The sequence below is a fragment of the Diabrotica undecimpunctata genome, chromosome 7, assembly GCF_040954645.1.
Source record: "Diabrotica undecimpunctata isolate CICGRU chromosome 7, icDiaUnde3, whole genome shotgun sequence".
Classification (NCBI taxonomy): Eukaryota; Metazoa; Arthropoda; class Insecta; order Coleoptera; family Chrysomelidae; genus Diabrotica; species Diabrotica undecimpunctata.
In genome coordinates, this window is record NC_092809.1 from 128,639,977 (window position 1) to 128,662,397 (window position 22,421).

Genomic DNA, 22,421 nt, shown 5'->3' on the forward strand with positions numbered 1-22,421 from the left:
ATGGACAGTATATTCTCTCTAAGGCAAGTTATCGAGAAAAGATTAGCCCACAACCTTTCAACTCATATAGTCTTTATAGATCTGACAAAGGCATACGATAGTGTACCACTTTCAATGCTTTGGGTAGCAATGGAAAAACAAGGAATAAGCAAAAAAAAATATACAAGCAGTACAACAACTCTACAAAAATATGACGGCAAACATTAAAACTGGAAATAGATTAACTAGAGAAATTCCTATTAGTAAGGGCCTAAAGCAAGGCTGCTGCATAGCACCTACACTCTTCAAAATATATCTAAATAAGGCACTCTCAGTGTGGAGAAGAAAGTGCTGCAATATGGGCATCCCAATCGGAGATGACGAGAGTGATGTAGGCTACATGCTTAGAAAACTGGAAGATGAGTATACCAAATGGGGCCTCACAATTAATATACAAAAAACTGAGTACTTAGTTGTAGGAGAAAAACCAGAAAGCCTACAAATCGAAATGGGAACTATAAAACCAACAGACAATTTCAAATACTTGGGAGTCCAAATAACATCAAAAACAGGAAGTAGCGAAGAAATACACTCCAGGATTGGCCAAGCAAGATCAGCCACCAGACAGCTACACGGACTATTATGGAATAAAAAAATAACAAAAGAAAATAAAAGAAGAATCTATAAAACAATAATAGAAAGTATTGGGCTGTACGGCGCCGAACTCTGGGAAATAAACCAAAGAAACAAATCAAAAATTAAGGCCATGGAAATGAACTACTGGAGACGATGTTGCCAGCTCACTAGACTTGATAGGGTGAGAAACGAAGATATTCGGAGAGAAATGGAAATCGATCTAGACATAATAGACACAATCGAAGCCAAAAGACTTAACTGGTATAGACACCTTCAGAGAATGCTTGAAAATAGATGGCCAAAAAAAATAGAAGAATGGACTCCGCCAACTAGAAGAAAACAAGGTAGACCAAGACGATCCTGGGGAGACGATGTCGACGATGCAATGACCGCCAGAGATTTAACAACTGAAGATTGCTTCGACAGAAAACGCTGGAAATTAGGATGCGAGAAGCGGCGCCAGCTGTAGAAGACTCGCTTGTTATATATACAGAATTTATAAAAAATGTGAAGAAGGAGTGACATAGACATAATTTGGATTCCGTGATACGTTAGGCACCCGAGAAGCTCTATTCGCTACACAAGTGCTTATCCAGCGATGCAAGGATGTCAACTGTGATGTACATATTTGTTTTATCAACTAGATAGAGTAAAATATGACAAGCTCATATCGATCTTAAAAGAAGCGGGCTTGACTGATAGAGACTTGCGAATTATATATAGTTACAACCAAACTGCCAACATTAAAGTGGATAACCAGTTGACAGAGACAATCTCCATAGATAAAGGAGTGAGATAAGGATGCATTCTGTCTCTAGTGCTACAGTCCTCTCTCTATAACGATTTGCAAGAGACCGGTAATTTTCATCGTTATAAGGAGAGATCGTTATACAGAGAGAGACAAAAATCGTTACTGTAATAATAATAATACTGTACTAACTAACTTATTGTAATTTAAATAATTGATCAAAACAATTATAAATCAATTAATACTGTATATACCGTACATAACATGGATTTATTAAAGAATGATATAAGCAATACAGTACAAAAAAATTACTGTACAATTAAAAAATGTAAGTATACTGTACAATAACAAAATAATATGGTACTGTACAGTATTTCTATCAAGGTATAAAAAAAGATTACATCCTATATTTAGCTTACATTGACGAAAAAGTCTGTTACCCTGGTCCGTTTCCTTTCCCCTATCCACAGAACTGACCTGACCTTGTTTTGAAGACGCATAAAATCTCTCGCAACACTCATATCGTCTTCCTGGTAGATGAAAGACCGATGAAGTATTTTTGCCGCACCCAATTCTGGCTGAGGGGTCGAAACTGGTTCTGGCTCTGCTTTCACTTCCGGGTCACTGTGTTTTTCTTCTTTTTCTACACGAACTGCTTGTAGGATGCCCTCGTCAGAAAGTCCAGATGTTGTAGCTACATTTTCATTAACTTCTTCGAAATCTGTTTACTCTTCCGGTCCGTAGGTGATAGGAAGTTCAAAGTGTCTGGCCCAAACAACTAGCGGCAGGTTAGCTGTTCAGGATCTTCATCCTCAGTCAATCTTTGATCTTTCAGCCATCCTGCGTGCTTAAAGGAATGTTTTATCGTATTGCTAGTCACCTCGTCACAGGATTAACTAATCATTAGGATGGCGTCAAGAACGTTTAGTTTGAGATCAACATTGTTCTCAACCAATTTCATCAAAAGTCTTTTTCAAAAACACAATAACACATTTGCCATCGACTATTGAACGCTGAAAAGTCATCGCTATAAAGAGAAAACGATATCGAAATAGAGAAAGAATTAATACGTTGTCCTTATGACGAACCAAACAACGTTTACTATTTTCATCGTTATAAGGAAATTATCGTTATATAGGAAATCTTTATAAAGAGAGACTACTGTATTTAACTTGTACTCGGGGCGTATCTTCGAGCAAGCGCTGGGACAACTACAGGAAGGCGTCTTAGTTAACAGAGTGCGTCTAAACAACATTAGATATGCTGACGACGCAAATAGTTTTTTGCAGATAGCCTAGATGGTTTACAAGCAATAATGTCGTGTATATCAGATATAAGTCGAGAATATGGACTGGATCTCAATACGAACAAAAAAAAAAGACATCGTAATAAGTAAGCGCGAAATATTAAATACACATCTAATGGTAAACTAACATTAAATTGACAGGGTAAACAGCTACACATATCTTGGTACTAACATAAACAGTCAACGGAACCACTATACTGAAATAAAAACAACGCATAGGGAAAGCAAGATCAGCGTTCGTAGAGATGAATTTTTTTTTTGAGAAGTCACGATTTACCACTTAGTACCAAAATTTCTATCATCAGATGCTATGTATTTTCTACATTATTATACGTAATAGAGGCATGGACGCTCTCTGAAGCTTCTTTAGGAAAGCTCGAGGCCTCCGCGATGTGGTGATACAGGCCCATCTTACGAATTTAACAGAATAGAATGGGCAAGGAATGCGAGATCACTAACACAATCAAAGAGCGCAAATTAGAATATCTTCGCTATAATAAATGAACTCAGATATGGCTTATTGCAACTCATTCTTTGGGGCAAGGTATTTGGAAAGAGAGGACCAGGGAGAAAAATAAATCTTGGCTTCAAAACCTAAGGAAGTTCAATACGTCTACTTTCAGACTATTCCGAATACGTCAAAAGTACACTTATTTTAAACTCAAATTCTGGCTTATTCCCATTAAAAGTAGTAATTGCATTAAGATGTCACAAGAAGATAGCTTCAGAACAATGTTGTAAAATGGTCTAGAGTCAGAAAAAGGGCATGGAGAGACCACGTTGATAGAATGGGTGATACTCGACTAAAGGAAGGAAAACACGAACAGACCACTTAGAACACCCGCCAAAGGTTAGTATGACATTTGGACATCTAAAGCCACAACGAAAAAACTAGACATAGTGTTAAAATAAGAAGAATAAATTTGAAGAAAACTATATGTCTGTATTTTTAAGCTTCTTTATCAACAAAAACAAGATAAGCAATTATATTAAAAAAAAACGTAATGTAACAAAAAAAGTCAAATCAGTGAATCCACCATAATCATATGAGTAACGTAATAGGCGTGAACATGAGACAGCTATCAAATTTCTTAAATCATATTTCTTTCGAAAAAACATTAAAAATTGTACATTTTTAATTTATCATTTTTATAGGTCTATAACTTTTTTCCGTATTCGTGTATAAATTAAGATAGGAACCGTGTTTAAATTACCGCCTTATGAAAATCCAATAAAATGAATCATCTATTTATTTCGAATATAATTTAATTAATTAAAAACTACAGATAGCGTTGACTTTTATGGAACTACTGAGAAATCTAACCATTCATCTTTCATCACAAAGTCGTCCGATTTTCTAAATTTATTAATAAAGTTCCATCTATATCGATCAAATCTCACCCACTGTGTAAAATATAACAACGGTGACGTCATTAAAAGACGCCAGAATATGATTGGCGGTTGCTTAGAGACGCCCTTACTTTGCAATGGCGTACCCCTCTATTAAATGTTTTTCGCCGTCATTCTTAAAATGTGCGATTTACGGATGAGATTTTATGTTATAAATGTTTTGCAGTACCTGAACTTTTCTAAAAACCACCACTTCTCAGCTTTTTCTGATGACTTATTTCAGATTCACGAACTGTTAATGAACTTGAATAATAATGCGTACTATGTTTGGATGGAATTAGAGAGTGTGTTGGGCGTGATGCTGATAGAAAAGTCATCCAGGTGACCAGTGCCAAACAATATATTCAGTTTGTAAAGGAAAAAACTTAAAAAAGAATTGAATAAAAAAAGAAAATGAATGGCTTGCACTGTGAAAAATGTTTTTGCAATCATAATCAGCTACCTTTATCATTTTCGGGCAAACAGTATCTCAGTGAAAACACTAATATAGCTTTAGAAAAATCAGAAGAGGGTCTTATAATCTTGGAATTCAAGAGTATGGAATTGATGGATGCAATAAAAGAAAAATTGTATACAGTGTAGAAAGTTTTACAAGAAGCTCCTAAACTAGGACTAGTTGTCCCAGGAATAGAAGATCCCACCCTATTTTTACTTCATGTATCTCCATCTATTTCCCCATTACTCTTTAATACTGCTCCTAAGTCATACTCTATTAAAGCAAGTATTAGTGAAAAATACCCACAAAAAATAGGAGCTATAAATGCTCCCATTTTAGATTAATCAGCATAAAGAGCCATGCTATTAAAATTATCTTAAAAGTTATTCACCAACGACTATAAATAAATTGCGAACAACACTTAATCGATGAACAGTTCGTGTTTCTTCAAAGGTTGGAGACCAGAGATGCAAAGGTGTTTGACCGAATAATGCACACTAAACTCATTAACCTGCTCAAGAGTTAGACCAATGAGATCAAAAAATATGTATTGGAAACAGGTCAGATCAGAACCTAAGTCAAAATTAGCAAAAACCTGTACAGTAATGTCTCTCTAAAAAGAGTAGTGGGCCAGGGGTGTGTTCTAAAGAAGTGTTCTAAAAGGCACTGGAAAATATCCAAAAAGGCATTAAAGTTAACGGAAGACTGATCAACAACATAATATATGTCGAAGATATTGTCTGCCGTACGGACACTCCGGAACATCTTCAACTACTCCGGGACGCAGTAGCAAAAGAAAGCGAATCCTTTGGTCTTAAAATCAATACCAGTAGAACAAAAGCAATGATAGTAAGCAAACGTTTAAGTCTACAAGCTAACACTTCAAACGTACAACCAAAGATATAGACCCGAAGGTTGAAATCCGAATTTAATAGTTAATATTTGCATACCTTAAAATTAAATACATTTTGACCAATATAACTATTTCACTAGGTATCGATTCGTAGAAACATTACATATATTCTATTCTCTTATATGGAGAGAAGCATGGATAATTAACCTAAGTGCCATGAGAAGGTTGGTGGCCTTAAAGATGTGGATGTTTAAAGACTCTTGAAAATACCATAAACAGACCACATCACTAACGCAGTATTGCGTAAAATGAATCACGACAGAGCACTAATACTATCAAGAAGCGCAAAACCAGTTATCTGGAACATGTATACTAGGGAAGACATAACAAGCTCTTGAGGTTGTTGATGGAGGGGAAAGTGAAGGAAGCAGTTGTTCATGGTTGAAAAACATCAGAGAATAGTCACGATACTTAATCCTTATTGAGAGCCTTAGACGTATAATGTCTGGTAATGGATTATTTCTCTTACTAATGACCATTTAACTAACACTAGTAGGACTAGGCTTAGAAATTGGGAATGGTGCTGAAGATGATATGTGGGAACTAGCAATAGTACTAGATATGATGATTTGTAACACGTTGTTTTGAAAAAAAAAAAAACAAAAACTCATTGTCAAATATATTATTTCATAACAAGAAAATAAAATAGATATTAATGCAAAGACTGCAACTGAGACTGTAAGCCAGAAAAATAACCTACCTATCTTCTTCTTTCAGTGTCATATTAGGTCTCCCTAATATTGGCAATTATTTGGTTAGTTGTTCATATTCTTCAGCAAATCGAAATAGTTTGGCACTGCATATTCCTATCCAATCGCCAGCGTTCTTGAGCCATGACTGTTTCCTTCCAATTCACCTGCGGCCATCGATTTGACCTTTTATGACAAACTGAAGGACTCTGTATCGGTTTCCTCTAAGAATATGCACTAGATATGAAATCTTTCTTATTTTAATAGTTTTAAATAACTCACGAACGACATTTGCTCTATTTAACACAGCTTCGTTGGTCTCCATCGTTATTGGTATTTTTTGGGGAAATTATCATGTTAAATTTTTTGGCGGATATATTAAATTGGTACGTTGTAAGTCAATATTTTAAGTTTAAGGGTAGAAAGCGCATTCTGCCAATAGCTTGCTTTGTTTTGGCGCGGGATCTAATAATTTTAGCCGAGAATTTTAAATTTACGGAGGGTGTTCAGTATAGTTTATAACGGATCTGTTAAAAACAAATGAATCGATCTACTTATTTAATTTCGATTTTCAATTTTAACGTTACAACTTGTCTAAAATATATTTGATCTTTTAATGATCATGTATACGATAAATGCGTTTAAAAGTGTATTTCTCTTGTGTAAACCTGGCTATGTTTCGACCAGTCAAATCACAGTCAAATCGTGAGCCAATTTATATCAAATGTTTTTTATAGTGATTAACTATTTCAGAATTATCTTGTATAAATGTATGTGTTTGTTGTGGACATGCTGTATTAGCAATGTTAATGCTGATATATGATTGATATACCTTATACTTGACTTACCATTATCTGCCCTGGAATGGGACATCTCCACGCCGCTGTCCTCATCTGTTATTACGACTGTCATGGATACCTGCAAGAAATTTGGGCCATAAATATGTAAAAATATTGAAATTCTTTAACACCTGTTGCATATCACACACATCTGCATAACCGTAATGAATCTTCAGTTGATACCAAACGGGATATGTCCATTGAAAACATCAGCTTGTCTTTTATTGCATAATTAAATAGCTGTTTGTTTAGATTTTATATAATTTCGATAGTGTTTAAATATGCAATAAAATGTTTTTAGTAAAGATTTTACAGTATGATTTATTGACTGTCTTAAATAATTTTCAAATTATTCTGGAAACGTAACCATCCAACAAGTACCACGTCTTGATGTATAGTAAAGTCTTAAATTTTGTGTATCGTAATTAATATAACAAAAATTAAAATAACAAACTTGTATTTAAACTGATGATGATGATGATAGTGTGTTTGGCATGGAAACTAGTCCATTTTTCACAGATTTTTGAATGAGTTAAAACTTGTTGTAACAAATTTATATTATATATCCGGATGCATATAAGTGATTACACCTATGAGTTCGTACAGTGATTTCTGATTCAGTGACAGTAGGTGGGATATATTTACTGGAAGCTGCACATTACTTTTAGCCAGGTTTTCATAAAATGTAGATGAGAGTGATTTTTAATACATCCAAACAGGATGTGATTAACATCACACTGGGAAATATTATCGGATGAGCAGTTTCCTGATTCTATGTTTAATCTAGTCAGGTGAGCAGGAACAGCACCGTGACTAGTTTTTAACCTTGTGATAGTTGCTGCTGATCGTTTGGATATATTCTAATGGAATATATGTGGTAATTCTGTTAGGAATGGTAACGTAGGATGAATCTTGTAAAAATGATTATTTGATGTATTCGCCAATATTTTCCATCTGTCTTGCCACTTAAAATTTATTTTTTTATCATAAAAATTAATTAGATCTGATACTGTGTATAATGTTCTTGTATACCGGAATTAGTAGAATCCTTAGCGAGATCGTCTACTATTTCATTGCCTTTTATCCCGGTGTGACTTTTTGCTCAAATAAATGTTACATCTTTGTTTCTCATTTTTTGTTTAATGTCACATATCAGCTCACATGTCTTATGGTTTAACTCAGTATTATTAAGTCCACTAAAAACTGACTTATGTAGAGTCTGAGATGATCACAGCATCTTGCAAATTTTCGTGCTCTAGCAAATCCAGAGCTTTCCTAATAGCTACCGCTTCTGCAGTGTAAATAGAGCAATGTGGAGGAAGTTTTATTTTAAATAATTTGTTATTGGAAGGAATGTACACTGCAGACCCTACCTTCTCATCGTTTAGTTTAGAGCCATCTGTGTAAATTATAGTTTTATTAGCATATTCACTCAACATGAAATTCAACAACTTGTTATTTATTTTATGTGAATCTGAATATTTAGGAAATATAATATTTGGTTTTTTGAAAATCGTATTAAATTCTAATTTTTAGAATGGTATAATACAATTTGTTGAAAGTGTAACCGGTAAATCATTGGTTTCCAGAAAGGCATCGGCTAATGGTGGTAAATTTTTTATTTTCTAATAATTGTTTACTAGATTTTGTATGGATAATTAATACATATTAATTAAACATATATTAAATATGTTTAATAAACGACTTTTAGCCTTATAGGGGAGGTGGTTAATTATCGAATAGGTGATCTTATTTGATAATCTTTCCCGGGCGCAGTAGATTTGTTACGTGTCTTAAATTGGTCTTGAACGTATGGTGGAGCGAACTTGTCAAGTAACTCTTCTATTAGCTCTGTTGAAATTGGTTGTGTTTTTAAATAATAATTTTTGTTAGACATTTTATTAACAAATTTCCATATTTTATTGAGCGGTGTATTTTTAGTAACAGTATTTACAATATTGAGATGTTTCGTGAGAAAAACTTTGCATTTAGGTTGGATGTGTTTAAATTTTAGATAATTTTCAAGATTTGAGACAATATTATACTCTCGAAAAGCTTTTTTTTGACAAGATATTCAATTTTTACATTCGTCATCCCATCATACTGGAAGACCGGATTTTGGATGATTTTTGGATAATCATAGCAGAGTCTGCAGCTTCGCTAATTGTTTTTATTAATTTACTAAACATTTCCAAAGATGTAACATCTATAGAATGAGTATCTGGAAGGCATTTTTCTAAGTAATTTTCAAACATAGACCAGTCCGCTGAAAACTCTTTCCATTTTGTAGAGGAATGAATTGTTATTGGAGAGTATTTTAAATCTATGGTGATTTGGATAGGGATGTGGATTGTACCTAGTGAGTCATTTATAGGATTCCAGGTAGAAAAGTCTGTTAAATGAGGAGATACTAATGTTAAGTCTATCATTGAAGGACGTTTGTTTGGTCTGGATATTTTGGTTGGTCTTCCGTCATTGAGTAAAATTAGATTAGTATTGTCTAAAGAATCAGCTAGAATATTATATTGTACACTATCCTGTACGAAACCCCATCTACAGTAATGACTATTAAAGTCGTCACCAATAAAAACTCTGCTTTATATTTAAACTAAATTATTAAGTATTAATAGTACACCTTTTAACAACATAAAAACATATGTACAAAGAAGATAGCGGTCCCTAATAGAACGCATTTTGATAGACACTTACTGAATTTTTCTCGAATTTCGTACCCGCAATTGTCCATTTTGGGATTTGTAACGGTTTTTATAATGATTTCGGAAAATAATGATTCATTCTTCTACTGGATGCACTAATAGAACCTTAGGGAGGTTATTTTTCTTAGCACAATTCATATTTTTCTACTACATACATCCATTCCCTCCTGATACACTGGCATCTAACAAGATCAGTGCAAAAAATTATTTCGTCATTCTGATGATGGATATAATAAAAATTTAAATATTTTCGGTAAACAGCTTTGGCCATAGAGCTCAGAATTTAGAAGTGTCGCCGTAAACTCGGTCGAGAGATATTCTTCTAAAATTATTCTTATAAAATTATTCTTATAAAATTATCTTATAAAATATCTTATAAAATTTTACTCTTTGGGTCACTTAATTTGCATAAAATCATAAAAATATGCTTGAAAGGCATAAAATGGTAAAGTATGTGGAAGGAATAGAATGAGCAAGAGAAGGAAATAAACAAATCGTGGAACAAGGATATAAATACTGAGGTTAAAAGAAAGAGGGATCAATCCAAGACAGGATATGAAACAATTTCATAGAGAACTATGTTTAAGAATTTTGGATATGAAATAAATTTTTCGGTTTGGCAGTGTTGTGATATTTTATAATGCATATGTTGTATGCTTTAAAGATAAAAAGAGAAAGCTTAAAAGGTAAATTTTGATTATATTATGTTACAAATTCTGTAATTTTTTATTTATATAAAACAATAACGAGTAAATATTTGTCTCTTTCGAGAATAATTGCAAACATCTGTTGCAATCTGGCAACTGCTAATTTGACGATCGCCAAATCTATCCCGTAATCTATCAAAGGGCAATTGCCAAAAAAATTTTCTAATAATTAACTGCAATGAATCTCCAAAGAAGCATACAGCATATACATTATAAAAACATGCCAACACTGCTAAACCAAATTTTTTGTTCCATGTTTGACATTTGCGGCTATAATCACCTTGTACATTCGTTAAACTCAACCAACAATTTTTTGGAGTTTTACGGCACCTCCGTCTATCTTTTTTATCACTGATACTCAAAACCATTTGATGATCATTTACACATCTTCTATGATTTATAGACCAATCAGCAGTTTATGACACCAAATATATTCAATACATTTGGTCATATTTATTTTATTTCACTTATTTCAATTAATTGGACGCCTGAACTCCTTGCGATCATTTTAATCATTTCCAAAAATTTGACAGTCTAAATGAAAGTATAACTGTTAAATCCATAAAAAATCTAAAATTTACGTAACTCATTCACACTTGACAATGCTGGGGACCTCCGATAATTTAGTACTTTACTATAGGACCTGCGTATCACGGTGTTTATCATATCTCGTGTGAGGGGGCGCCTGTGGTGTTATGTAATTAAGCTGGTAATTAACAAATAAGCATTTAATGCAGATGAAAAGTGTTTTTTTTTATAATGCTTGTCTTGTTTGAACCATTATGTTCCTGCAATGCGTTATTTAAAAATCATGGTGCATTTCATGAAGAGCTGGGTGGTAGAAGTTGATTTTGTTTGTTGGTAACCAGAATTAGTACACAAAACATTTAGTAAATTCAAGACAATCGTTTTCACGTGAACACCGATTTGCCAGATTGAATACGAGAACAATTGACTTGAACAATAAGGATTGGAGTCGTGTATTGTTTTCTAATGAAGCGATATTTTGTCTTACAGACTCAGACAAACGTGTAAGAGTATGGCGACGCCCAGGCGAGAGATATGTTCAATCATGTGATGCCAAGCTAGTTCCATTTTGTGGAGGATCAGTTATGACATGGGGAGGCATATCGTTTGATGCTTGCACGGAGTTAGTCTTTATCGAGAACGAGACATTGGCTGTGCATAGGTACCCGACACAGGTTCTAAAAGACTTTACTGATTATGATTATTCTTAGAGGCAAAGCAACATTTATGCATGATAATGCCCCGCACTGCTCGGATGGTTATTGAGTATCTTGACTAGGTAGGTTCAAATCACACGATTTTGAGGAAGAGACGTTTACGAAGTCATGTGCCGGCCGCCAGTACTTCAAGATAGCTACGCGACATATTGGTGCACGAATGGAACAATCTTTCGTAGAATGTAATTCTAATCTAAAGACTTGTTTACACGAGTAGAGTTATGAGGAGAGTAGAGTAGCGAGTAGAGTCGACTCTACTCGCTACTTTACCAAAAATGGCTTGATACCGTTCACACGAGAAGAGTTACAAGTATAGTACTTATGCTAGTATACTGTGGTGTAGGTGTTTGTTTAGTACAAAATGAATTCAAGAAAAAGAAAATTGATTCAAAATTGTTTAGCTACTGTTGCAAATGCATTTGTAACTGAGGTCGCTTTGTAACAAAGAAAAGAGTGGATGAGAGAGTGGCTTAAAAGAAGGAATACACACGGGGCCTCAGCTCTTTTATCTTGATAAGAATACATTTTTTATTTCTTGTTGTATTTTTATTAACAAGTAATAAAAACCTGTAACTTGCCCGTGAGCCTTCAGTTTTCTTGTTTCTTTTTGCACCTTTCATGATTGCTTCCATAGGAGTGAACCATTTCACGTTCGGAACGTATACATCGGCTGAACCTGAACCCCATTTTTTTGATTTTTGTATTTTTAAACACTCTTGATTATAAGTGCACCTTATATTCTTAATTTTTTGCTTGAGCTCGTTTACTCCAAAGCCCCCTTTTGCCATTCTTTCGACGATTTCATCCTCCGCAGCTTGCCTCATACTTTTATTTCTATAGTGTACACTACCTAAATTCCATAAACACTGGTATTCGCCATACATCTCTACAAGTTTTAAAGGGAAAGTGAAATGAAGTTCATCTTCGGTGAACTTCATTTTCACTATTTACACAAAACACAACTCCAGACGGAATGACAGCGTCCCTATGCACTCTCCTACCTACTCTACTCTACCAGAATTGACCGCGTTCCATGGGTAGAGTGCGCAGGCGAGTGGATATTTTGGCGGTGGTGGTGGTAGTAGAGTAGAGTTACTTTGCCACATGTTGCTAGTCACTCTACTCTACCACGTACTATGCACTCTACTTGCTACTCCACTGCGCTGAGCGTTTTTACGGGTAGAGTTACTCTACTCTACCAAGTACTTGCATCATTACTCTACCCGTGTAAACGGGTCTTAAAGCATGTTTCGTCGTTTGCAAGCTGTTATCACCGCCAGAGGAGAAAATACTAATTACTAAAATGCTTAACCTTTCAGTAGACGTAGCTTGTCTAGAAGACCGGTGGGCAGTGTTGCCAAAACACTCTAGGAAAAATCGTCAAAATTATATTTAAAAAATTGTCAGAATTCGTGAGATTTTTCAAATTCATTAAATGATTCGTCCGATTCGGACATTTTTCGCATTTGGTCCCGGAGAAGATCGCCTCAAATCAGTTTGACAGAACGAAATATTGGTGTTTGACAGTGTTGAAATTTACACTACAAATGAAACATGTACAATCAAAGGCAATAAGATATATAAAAATTAATAGTTTAGAAGGTTGAGTTTACCGAAAGTACAAGCTGACAATAGCCGCAAATGTCAATAATGAAATAAAATATTTCGGTTTGGCAGTGTTGGGATGTTTTTATGATGCATATGTTGTATGCTTCAAATATAAAGAGAGAAAGCTTATAAAAAGTATATTTTGATTATGCTATTTTATGAATTCTGCAATTTTTAATTTATATGAAACAATAACGAGTAAATATTTGTCTCTTTCGAGATTAATTGCAACCATCTGTTGCAATCTGGCAATTGCTGATTTGACGATTGCCAAATCTATTTGCTAATCTATCAAAGGGCAATTGCAAAAAAAATTTCTAATAATTAACTGCAATTAATCTCCGAAGAAACAAATATTTACTCATTCTTGTTTTATATAAATCAAGAATTGCAGAACTCATAACATAAAATAATCAAAATGTACTTTTCTAAAGCTTTATCTCTTTATATTTGAAGCATACAACATGCAACATGCCAACACTGCTAAACCAAAATTTTTTGTTCCATGTTCAACATTTGCATCTATAATCAGCTTGTACTTTTGGTAAACTCAACAATTTGGAATTGCCAAAAAAGAAAAAGTGAATAGTTTTAAAACAGTTTATAAAAGTAAATAGTAAAATGTTAAGTATAAATAATAATAAAGTTCTTCTGACTCTATTGCCAAATATACCCGCTAATCTATCAAAGGGCAAATTCCAAATAATTTTTCTAATAATTAACTGCAATTAACATCAAAAGTAACAAATATTGATTCATTCTTGTTTTATATAAATCAAAAAATTGCAGAATCCATAAAATAATATAATAAAAATAAAGTTTGTTAAAAATGTACTTTTTAATTGTACTCTCTTTATGTTTGAAGCATAAAATGCAAAAATTCGTTTTGTGAAGCTTAATTGACAGCTAATTTGAGGCCATCTTCTTCGGGACCAAATGTGAAAAATATCTAAAGATTCTTATTAGGGGGTAAGAATGGGGAAAAACGAGATCTATGCAAAATACGTGCAAAAATATGCAACGCGCGGTAACATTGTAACTGGTGCTAAAGCGGGACTTCCCCGAATTCTGATACAATTTAATCCAATAGCAGCGAATTTCGTATGGTAGAAATAAAGTTAATACTTTTAGCTCCTTTTTGGTTCAGTTATAATGGGTTTGTTAACAGGGTTGTCCTGACTCTACGTAATTTTTTTTACAAAATTATGTATAAAACTACTTATTCCTCAAAAGTGAGTAAAAATCGTGTAAATTTCCATATAATTCGTGAAATCGTGAGACATTTACTGAATTCGTGTAATCTCACGATTAATTGTGAGTTTTGGCAACACAGCAGGTGGGAGTCACTGACGGTCAATTCTAAAGCCAATCGGAAGCTTTCGAGTTTCTCCGGATCTAACTTCTTTTGATAGGTACATTTATCGACTTCTGATTCTGATTCGACAATCGACTGTGTATCATTGCAGTGTTGATGCTCGAACTGTAAGTTTGTAATTTGTTTGCAGTGGGTAGTGTGCGTCTAGAGAGGTAAAAAAATATTGTGATTTGTAAGTAATTGTTTTATAATAAAACTTTATTTGTCAGATATAACGGATTGTAAAAAAGAGCAAAAAATATTGTTATCACTTTTTGAAGAAGTTTTGACGGGTGATGAGTGTGATGATGAAGAGGAATCGGGAAAAGAAGATCATGTAGAAGAAAACTTGGAGGGAAGCGATACGGAACAGGAAAATGATGAGACAGATTTTGCCATTGTTTCATATTTTTTGGGAAAAGATAATAAAACAAAATGGGCTAAGCATATTGCCCCTAAGGACATTAAGGACAGATATTTTAGATATCTGGAACAATCTATTTGATACTGATATGTTGAAAATAATTGTTGATGGGACCAATACAAAAATAGAAGCAGAAAAGCAGACGTTAAGTCGCGATCGAGATATATACCCAACAAACATTGATGAAATTCGTGCCCTTTTAAGTCTCTTATATCTTGCAGGTGTAAGAAAGGCAAATCACCTTAATACAACAGGCTTGTGTAAAACGCACGGCACTGGTATAGAGGTTTTCCGACTGACAATGAACATCAAGAGATTTAGAAATTTACTAAGGTACATGCGAATTGATGATATCAATACAAGGCGTGATAGAGTCAATTCGCAATAGGTAACTGTGGACGAAAAGTTGTAGGCTTCTGGAGGACGGTGCTCGTTCCGCCAGTACATACCAAGCAATTCCAATAGATACGGTATAAAAATATTTACACTGTCTGATGCAAAGTTATTTTATACCAGTAACATGAAAGTATACGTTGGCAAAACCCAAGTGGGTGGTCCATACTATCTAGACAATAGTACCAAGGCGGTTGCGGAACGGGCCTTTCAACATCTCTACAGATCTAAGAAAAAATGTTACCACCGACAATTATTGGTACACCAGCGTTGATCTTGGTATAAGCTTGAATAAAATGGTTTAAATCTCTTGGGAACAATAAAAGTAAATAGAAGAGAAATTCCTGCATATTTCTCTAACAATTAAAGACGACCTATTGGCTTTTGTATATTTGGGTTTGGTTCAAGAGGAACACTAGTGTCATATAAACCAAAACGAAACAAAATCGTTCTGTTATATTCCACTATGCATCATGGGGACGACGTTGATGCTGTAACTGGAAAACCGGAAATCATATATAAGCATATAACAGCACAAAAAGCGGTGTTACCGTAGATAAATTATGCGCACAATATGATGTGGTACGTTGTAGTAGAAGATGGCCTATGGTTGTTTTGTACAGCCTTTTAAATGTTACAGCAATACATTCCTTTGTTATTTACAATAATTGAAACATTCCAAATTACACAAAGACCCGACGAGAAGTTTTGACAAATTTAGCAGTTAGTCTTATGTATAACCACCAGAAGAAACGGAGCGAAAATGTCTATATACCCAAGACAATAACGATTCGACTAAAGAAGATCTGTCATTTGAATGAAGATGTCGTGCCAGTTCAAAGAACTCCGTGAGCAATTGGGAGGTGTGGTGACTGCGGATGGAAAAACAATGTAAAAACGAAATATTTTTGTTCGATAGTTCGATTTGCAAAAAGTATCTTTGTTTGGAACATGTAAATCCAATTTGCAATAACTGTAACAATATTCCGGCTTAATTTTATTATGTTTTTGGCCATCTTCTATATTTATTTATGATAAGTCTTAGTGAAGTAATGTTTTATTTTTGTTTAAGATAGTTCTTGAAGACTGATATGTTACGTTCTAATTTTAAATTAATTGTTTAGCAAAAGGGAGAATAAATCAAACAAAATTTTAAAAATTGAGGGGCTCGGTAGTAAACAATGGTAAAGGACAAATTTTGATTTTTCCCGAAATATTATGTAAAAGATGGCAAGGGACATGGCAACGCAGAAAACTTGACTTATTTTATCCTCCGAATAACAGATGGAGCAAGATTAATTTCTTAAAATTTGGTAAGAGACATGCATACGCATGAAAATAATGTTATGTGTCCATGATGGCGGAAGACAAAGCAGGTTGTTCAAATCTAAATGGCTTTTTTGATGTTAATAGTGACATTTCTGAGAGCTACGATGATTATGACTCAGATAAAGATCCTGAATTTCAAATATTTAGTGAAGCTAGCTCGATTAACTTTCTACAAAGAAGGTAATTTATTGATATTCTTAGAATAATTGTTTGCAAGTAAAAAATGGTAAAGGATGTACTTAACATTGTTTACATCCACATTCACTTTGCATAAAAACTTAACATTTTTTACTTGCAAATATGAAAATGAATGAATCGGCAACCCTCTAATACTTAATACGATTTTTATTTATGTTTTAGAAAACTTTTGAAAGAACATGGACTTCAAGAAATTTCTACTCACACAAATCCAGAATCCAGTACTGCAGAAGAAGGGGAGGAAGAAAAAGAAAATAGAGGAGAATTAAATCAACACAGTAAACAAGAAAAAGAAGATTTTGTTTCAGAAACAAAATCTAGAAAAAGGAAACGCAATTTTAGTAAGCAATTAAAAAAATTAATTAAAAATTAAAAAATACAGAGGTAAGGGAAATATTGTTTTATCAAAAACACAAGATCCACCGTGTAGTTGCCCCAATAAATGCTATGAGTTATTTGCACCTCATGAAGAGCTGCAGTCAATTTTTGTTAATTTCTGGGGCATGAAGAGTTTTGCTACACAAAATGCTTACTTACAAGGTTGTATGAGATCTAAAAATGTGACTAGGAAGAAAACTAAAGCACTAATGTCAAAAAGATCTCAAACTATTGAATATAAATTAAAATCACAAGGAAAAGATGTTAAGGTATGCAAAATGGCTTTCCTAAGTATCCATGGCTTACAGAAAAATCGAGGTCGAGTTGAAAATCTAGTAAAACAATTAAAAATTGGATCAAATACTCCAAAATCACATCTAAGAGGTCGACATTCAAACCATCCTAAAAAATATTCCAATTCTGATATAGATTTTCTGAAATCTTTTATCGAAAGCTTACCTAAGTACAAAAGCCATTCTAGGAATGGCTTTTGTACTTAGGAAAGGAATATTCTATTCAGACTTGTTATGAGAAATATGTAGGAGAATACATTTTGAAAAAGAAAACTCCAGTTTCTGCAGATAAATTCAGAAGAATATTTACCGAAGAATATAATATAAGTTTCAACACTCCAAAAATGAATACATGTCAAGCGTGCGATAAGTTTTCAGTGGCTTTAGAAAATGCTAAGTTACACAATGATGAAACTGGAGTTAAAAAAATTAAAACGGAACAAGAATTACATCATAGAAAAGCTGAAGCAGGTCAACAGGCAGGGACGTGTACGAACTCATCACTATATAGCCCCCCATAAAACTATTACACCCTCAAAGATATAGTAAACTGATCACCGGCATCCTTTGGAGATTTAAAGATTGGTGAACTTTAAAATGAAAATATTTGTCAATATGTGCTATTTTTGTTTATATCGGAAGTAGTCCCAACTTCGTTATTTGATTTTCATTCCATTTTTATATTTCTCATTGAATTCTCGAGATAATTTGTTAAGCATACATTCGGTCTTACCATTTTGACGTTATTTGACTATCTTGAAAATAATAGACGATTTTGGATAGTTAGTAAATATAAAATATCTGAAAAATAGGAAAAGCTAAAAACTTAAGTGTGCTATTAGTGCATTTAAGTCGAAGAAAACTTAATTTTTTACACGTGCAAACCTTTACATTTTATTGTATCATTGGCGGAAATTTTTAAATTTGAAGTAATGAGCAATGCATTCATTGTGACAGAATGCATCAAATGCTTAAGTACAGTTTCCTGTACTTTATCTTTCAATGACTTGTACAAAGATCCCACAATTAGAGTGCTTTTAAAAGTAATTTTTTTACATTTTTGGTTAGTTTTCGCCATTATTTGTAAGAGTCAGATGAGTTGTTCATTTCATTTTATAAACATCATGACAACTAACCTCAATTAGTGTAAGATACAAAATAATAATAATAATACAAAATAATGTTTATTTTGTAATTTGTACTAATTTTGTTTATTGTAGCACCCTGATGATGCAAATAAAGATTTGCGAAAGCTTGGTAGACTAAAAAGAGTACTTCTTTGTCCTATCTTCGGCTGCAGACCCAAATACATAGTTGTGTTTTGTAGTCTAACTGATCAGCGTTGACTACAAGCGTTTATCGCTTTTTCAGTATATATATATATATATATATATATATATATATATATAAGGAGTCCAATTAAGTCGGTACCATATGGAAAAATTTTTTATTTTTAGTTTTATGAAAAAAAATTTTTTCTCTTGTTCTGAATGATCTAGAACTTCAATCATCAGAATCAGATATTAGTATTCTTCAGTCATTTACGCGGTTCGTTAAACAACATGAATTTTATTAAGACTTGAGAATATCCACAATTCATTTTTTTTTGACAAACCGCGTATACAACTAAAAAAAATTTAATATCTGATCATTGTATTCTAGGTTTTAGATCATTCAAAACTTTTTATGTAACATAATTATTTTATATAACAAAATTCATAAAACTAAAAATAAAAAGGTTTCACATATGGTGCCGACTTAATTGGATATCCACCCTGTATATATATATATATATATATACATATATATATATATATATATATATATATATATATATATATATAACAATGTGACTTTAACAATTTAATTAGAAATCTAAAAATGTAATATCAGAAAAGGTAATCTACAGCAACAAAGTATTATGATGCCTTGCGTACAAGAAACATCTTATACAGTTAACTTAAAGCTTAATTACGCTGATTTTTTTTCTGTTTGATCAGGATTATTCGCGAAAACCAGGTGCGAAACAACTAAACAAAAACGGTATAAAATTTCTACTCACCAGTTGTATGACATTTAGCCTTACACCCTTTCGTCGCACAATTCGCACAAGTCCACAAAAGGCAATTCGATTTTTTTAGAGTCTTTCGCAATTGAAATTTGAAATTATTGATAACCATCATTTTTTATCCGCGTTGGCTCAGGACGTAATCAATTAGCAGTTCACTATCCATGTTGAAGAAACAAGGGCAAATGAAGAGAAATTTTTCTTTTCGCATGATTTTAGGTAACTATCAATAGAATTTTGTGGAATTCCCAAATAATAACCAATAAATTGCAGTTGCATTTAAGACCTCTGGATTTGGATTATTCTGTGAAATTACCAAAAACTAGCCGTTTGCTGGGATTTTATGGTCTATACCTGATCCAGGGTGCAGGTAGGCCAGTGATCAGTTTACCAATCTCTTAGGGTCAATTTTGAAAACCCTACTTTTATGGCGGTGATGAGTTTGTAACTATGTACGAGGGTATTTATGGTAATTGGTGATGAGTTTACGTGTACCCACAGGCAGTCAGAGACCCTTCCCACACCAAAGCTTACCACTGGTCCCATGTTCTATAAGAGAAAACTGTGGTGCTATAATTTAAGCATACATTCCCTTGGAGATGGTCAGGGTCACTTTTTTATGTGGGATGAATCTACTGCTAAAAGAGGGTTGGACGAAATCGCTAGCTGTCTCAAACTTAACATGTTACGTTAAACTTTTTCGAATATTTTAGGTAAATAATGTTAAGTTGTAGTACATATTTTTATATTTTGATTCATGATTCATAGTCTTATATTTTTTTATAAAAAATATAAGAATATTTTTTTCAAAATTCAACACTTCAAATCTCAAATCTTCTGTATTGTCTCTTACCATTTTTTACTGCCGGACCCCTCAATTGTGGACTATTTTTTGTGCTACGTAAATAAACATTTTAAATAAACAAAATACATATGTGAATAATACTACAAACAATAGGTTATTTTATTGCAATTTAAACAAAATGCATTCAGAGGACTATTTTTATGACCGGTGTAGTAGACTGCGTGCGACTACTGATACACAAAATTAAACTGCGTCTACTGAAAGGTTAAATTTTGTTCCAACAAAAAGTATATCAAATAAAAATTATTCCTTTTCAATATCTAGTATATCAAAGGAAAATTGTTCATTTTCATTACGTTCAATAAACTTTGAACAACAAAAACGTTGTTTTTTTAAGTAATCTGTTAGTAAACTATATTACAACCGAAAATAGTTCAAAAAGAATAAGAATTTTTAAAATAAATTCAAATTGACTTATGCTCGGCAGTGTCTTTAGACCCAGTTTTTAGTAAAAGGATATGGTCTAAACAAACTATGGGGAACAATATAACTGACTCATCATTATTTATCAAATAAAAATAATGAGCATTTGGTTAAAAAAACCTCTACACGGGTGCCTTCCAAATGAAGTCAACACTATGTTGAGTTGACAATACAGCTTCAAATAAACATAGACCAGGAAATATGTTTTCTATTTGTCATTGAGAATCAGGTAATTTCAACCAAAATTTATTTGAAACCTATTCTGATATGGCTATAACTAGATAACTAGAAGAGAAAAGTGTAACTACTGCCCCCAAACCCACTATCTTATTATCAATACCTTTATGACCATATGCTTCAGAATGACAACTACAAACTGGGACCCAATTGTGCTCACGGACCAACTAGTAGTAAATAATAGACCGGATAATTATTATACTAATTAGACAAATAAAAATTAGTCATATTGAGATGCCTAACAACAATAATCTACGTTTTAAATACGAGAAGATTGTCAAATAAAAATATATAAATACCAATAACTAAACAATGGAGATGATACCTGTTAACCTCTATACTGGTGTCATTCCTAAAAACCACTTAGAAAACATCAAACAGCTGAGTCCTAATGAACGTATAAAAAGATAATTAAAAAATATATATTTACCGCTAAAATTGTAACAAATAACACCCAAAACTTTTCTTTTTGGCGTAAATTATAGCAAATTAAAAAATAAACAAAAATTTATATCCTGGTTTAAAGATTTGTTAACAACGATTTATGTTTTAAAAGCATAATGTACCTACCATCTGAATGCCGATTTTATGTATTAAACTGCAAACAAAAAAATACTTACTGCTTAAATAACCGCAAAATGAACAAAACAAAACTAAAACAATGTTCCACGGACAATTTGAACCTCTCACATCACCACTTTAAAGCCAAAGAACTCACCCAACACGCGCACCACCAACTGAAATCGTACAAAAGGCAAGTAAATTACAAATTTCGTAAGGGCAGGTAAAAAAGGAAACAAAAATGCGGCAACTGCCTATTATTTGACATCCGACTGGAGCATGTTGTGAACTTGAATCTTAGTTGGCCGGGCACACGCGGTTCACGCATTAATCCACCCCTCCCCCGCCATCTTTTGTTAGTTCGAGGGTTATTGGTGCGTATACCCTACCCTCTTCTTTGAAAACGTGATTTTCTGTTATAAGTTGTGAAGGAATCGCTCTGAACCGGGGCCGTTTTGATTTTATATTCTTTGCAGCAAATCCGAAAAAGAATATAATATGAACGATTTAATGTAATTTGGTGGTTATTTAAAAATGATGTCTATTATTAAAGTCAATTTGTAAGATAATGAAATTTAAAATAGTTACACCACAAAAAGATTTTTATATCTATAAAAGATATATATCAAAGAAAAAATGATCAGCTTCCAAAAGATATAAAATATA

The 22,421-nt window shown here is 33.2% G+C and overlaps 1 protein-coding gene across 1 annotated transcript in view; it reads right to left on the reverse strand.

Annotated features, from left to right (window-relative positions):
• LOC140445805 (protein lin-28 homolog) overlaps positions 1 to 22,020 on the reverse strand; it is a 168,257-nt gene extending 146,237 nt beyond the window's left edge. Inside the window, exons 1-2 of the mRNA XM_072538155.1 lie at positions 21,815 to 22,020; positions 6,966 to 7,035 (exon numbers count right to left, since the gene is read on the reverse strand). Of these exons, the coding sequence (XP_072394256.1) occupies positions 6,966 to 7,029 (64 nt within the window). The 5' untranslated portion in view covers positions 7,030 to 7,035; positions 21,815 to 22,020. The remainder of the gene's footprint in view (positions 1 to 6,965; positions 7,036 to 21,814) is intronic.
• Positions 22,021 to 22,421: the final 401 nt, after the last annotated feature.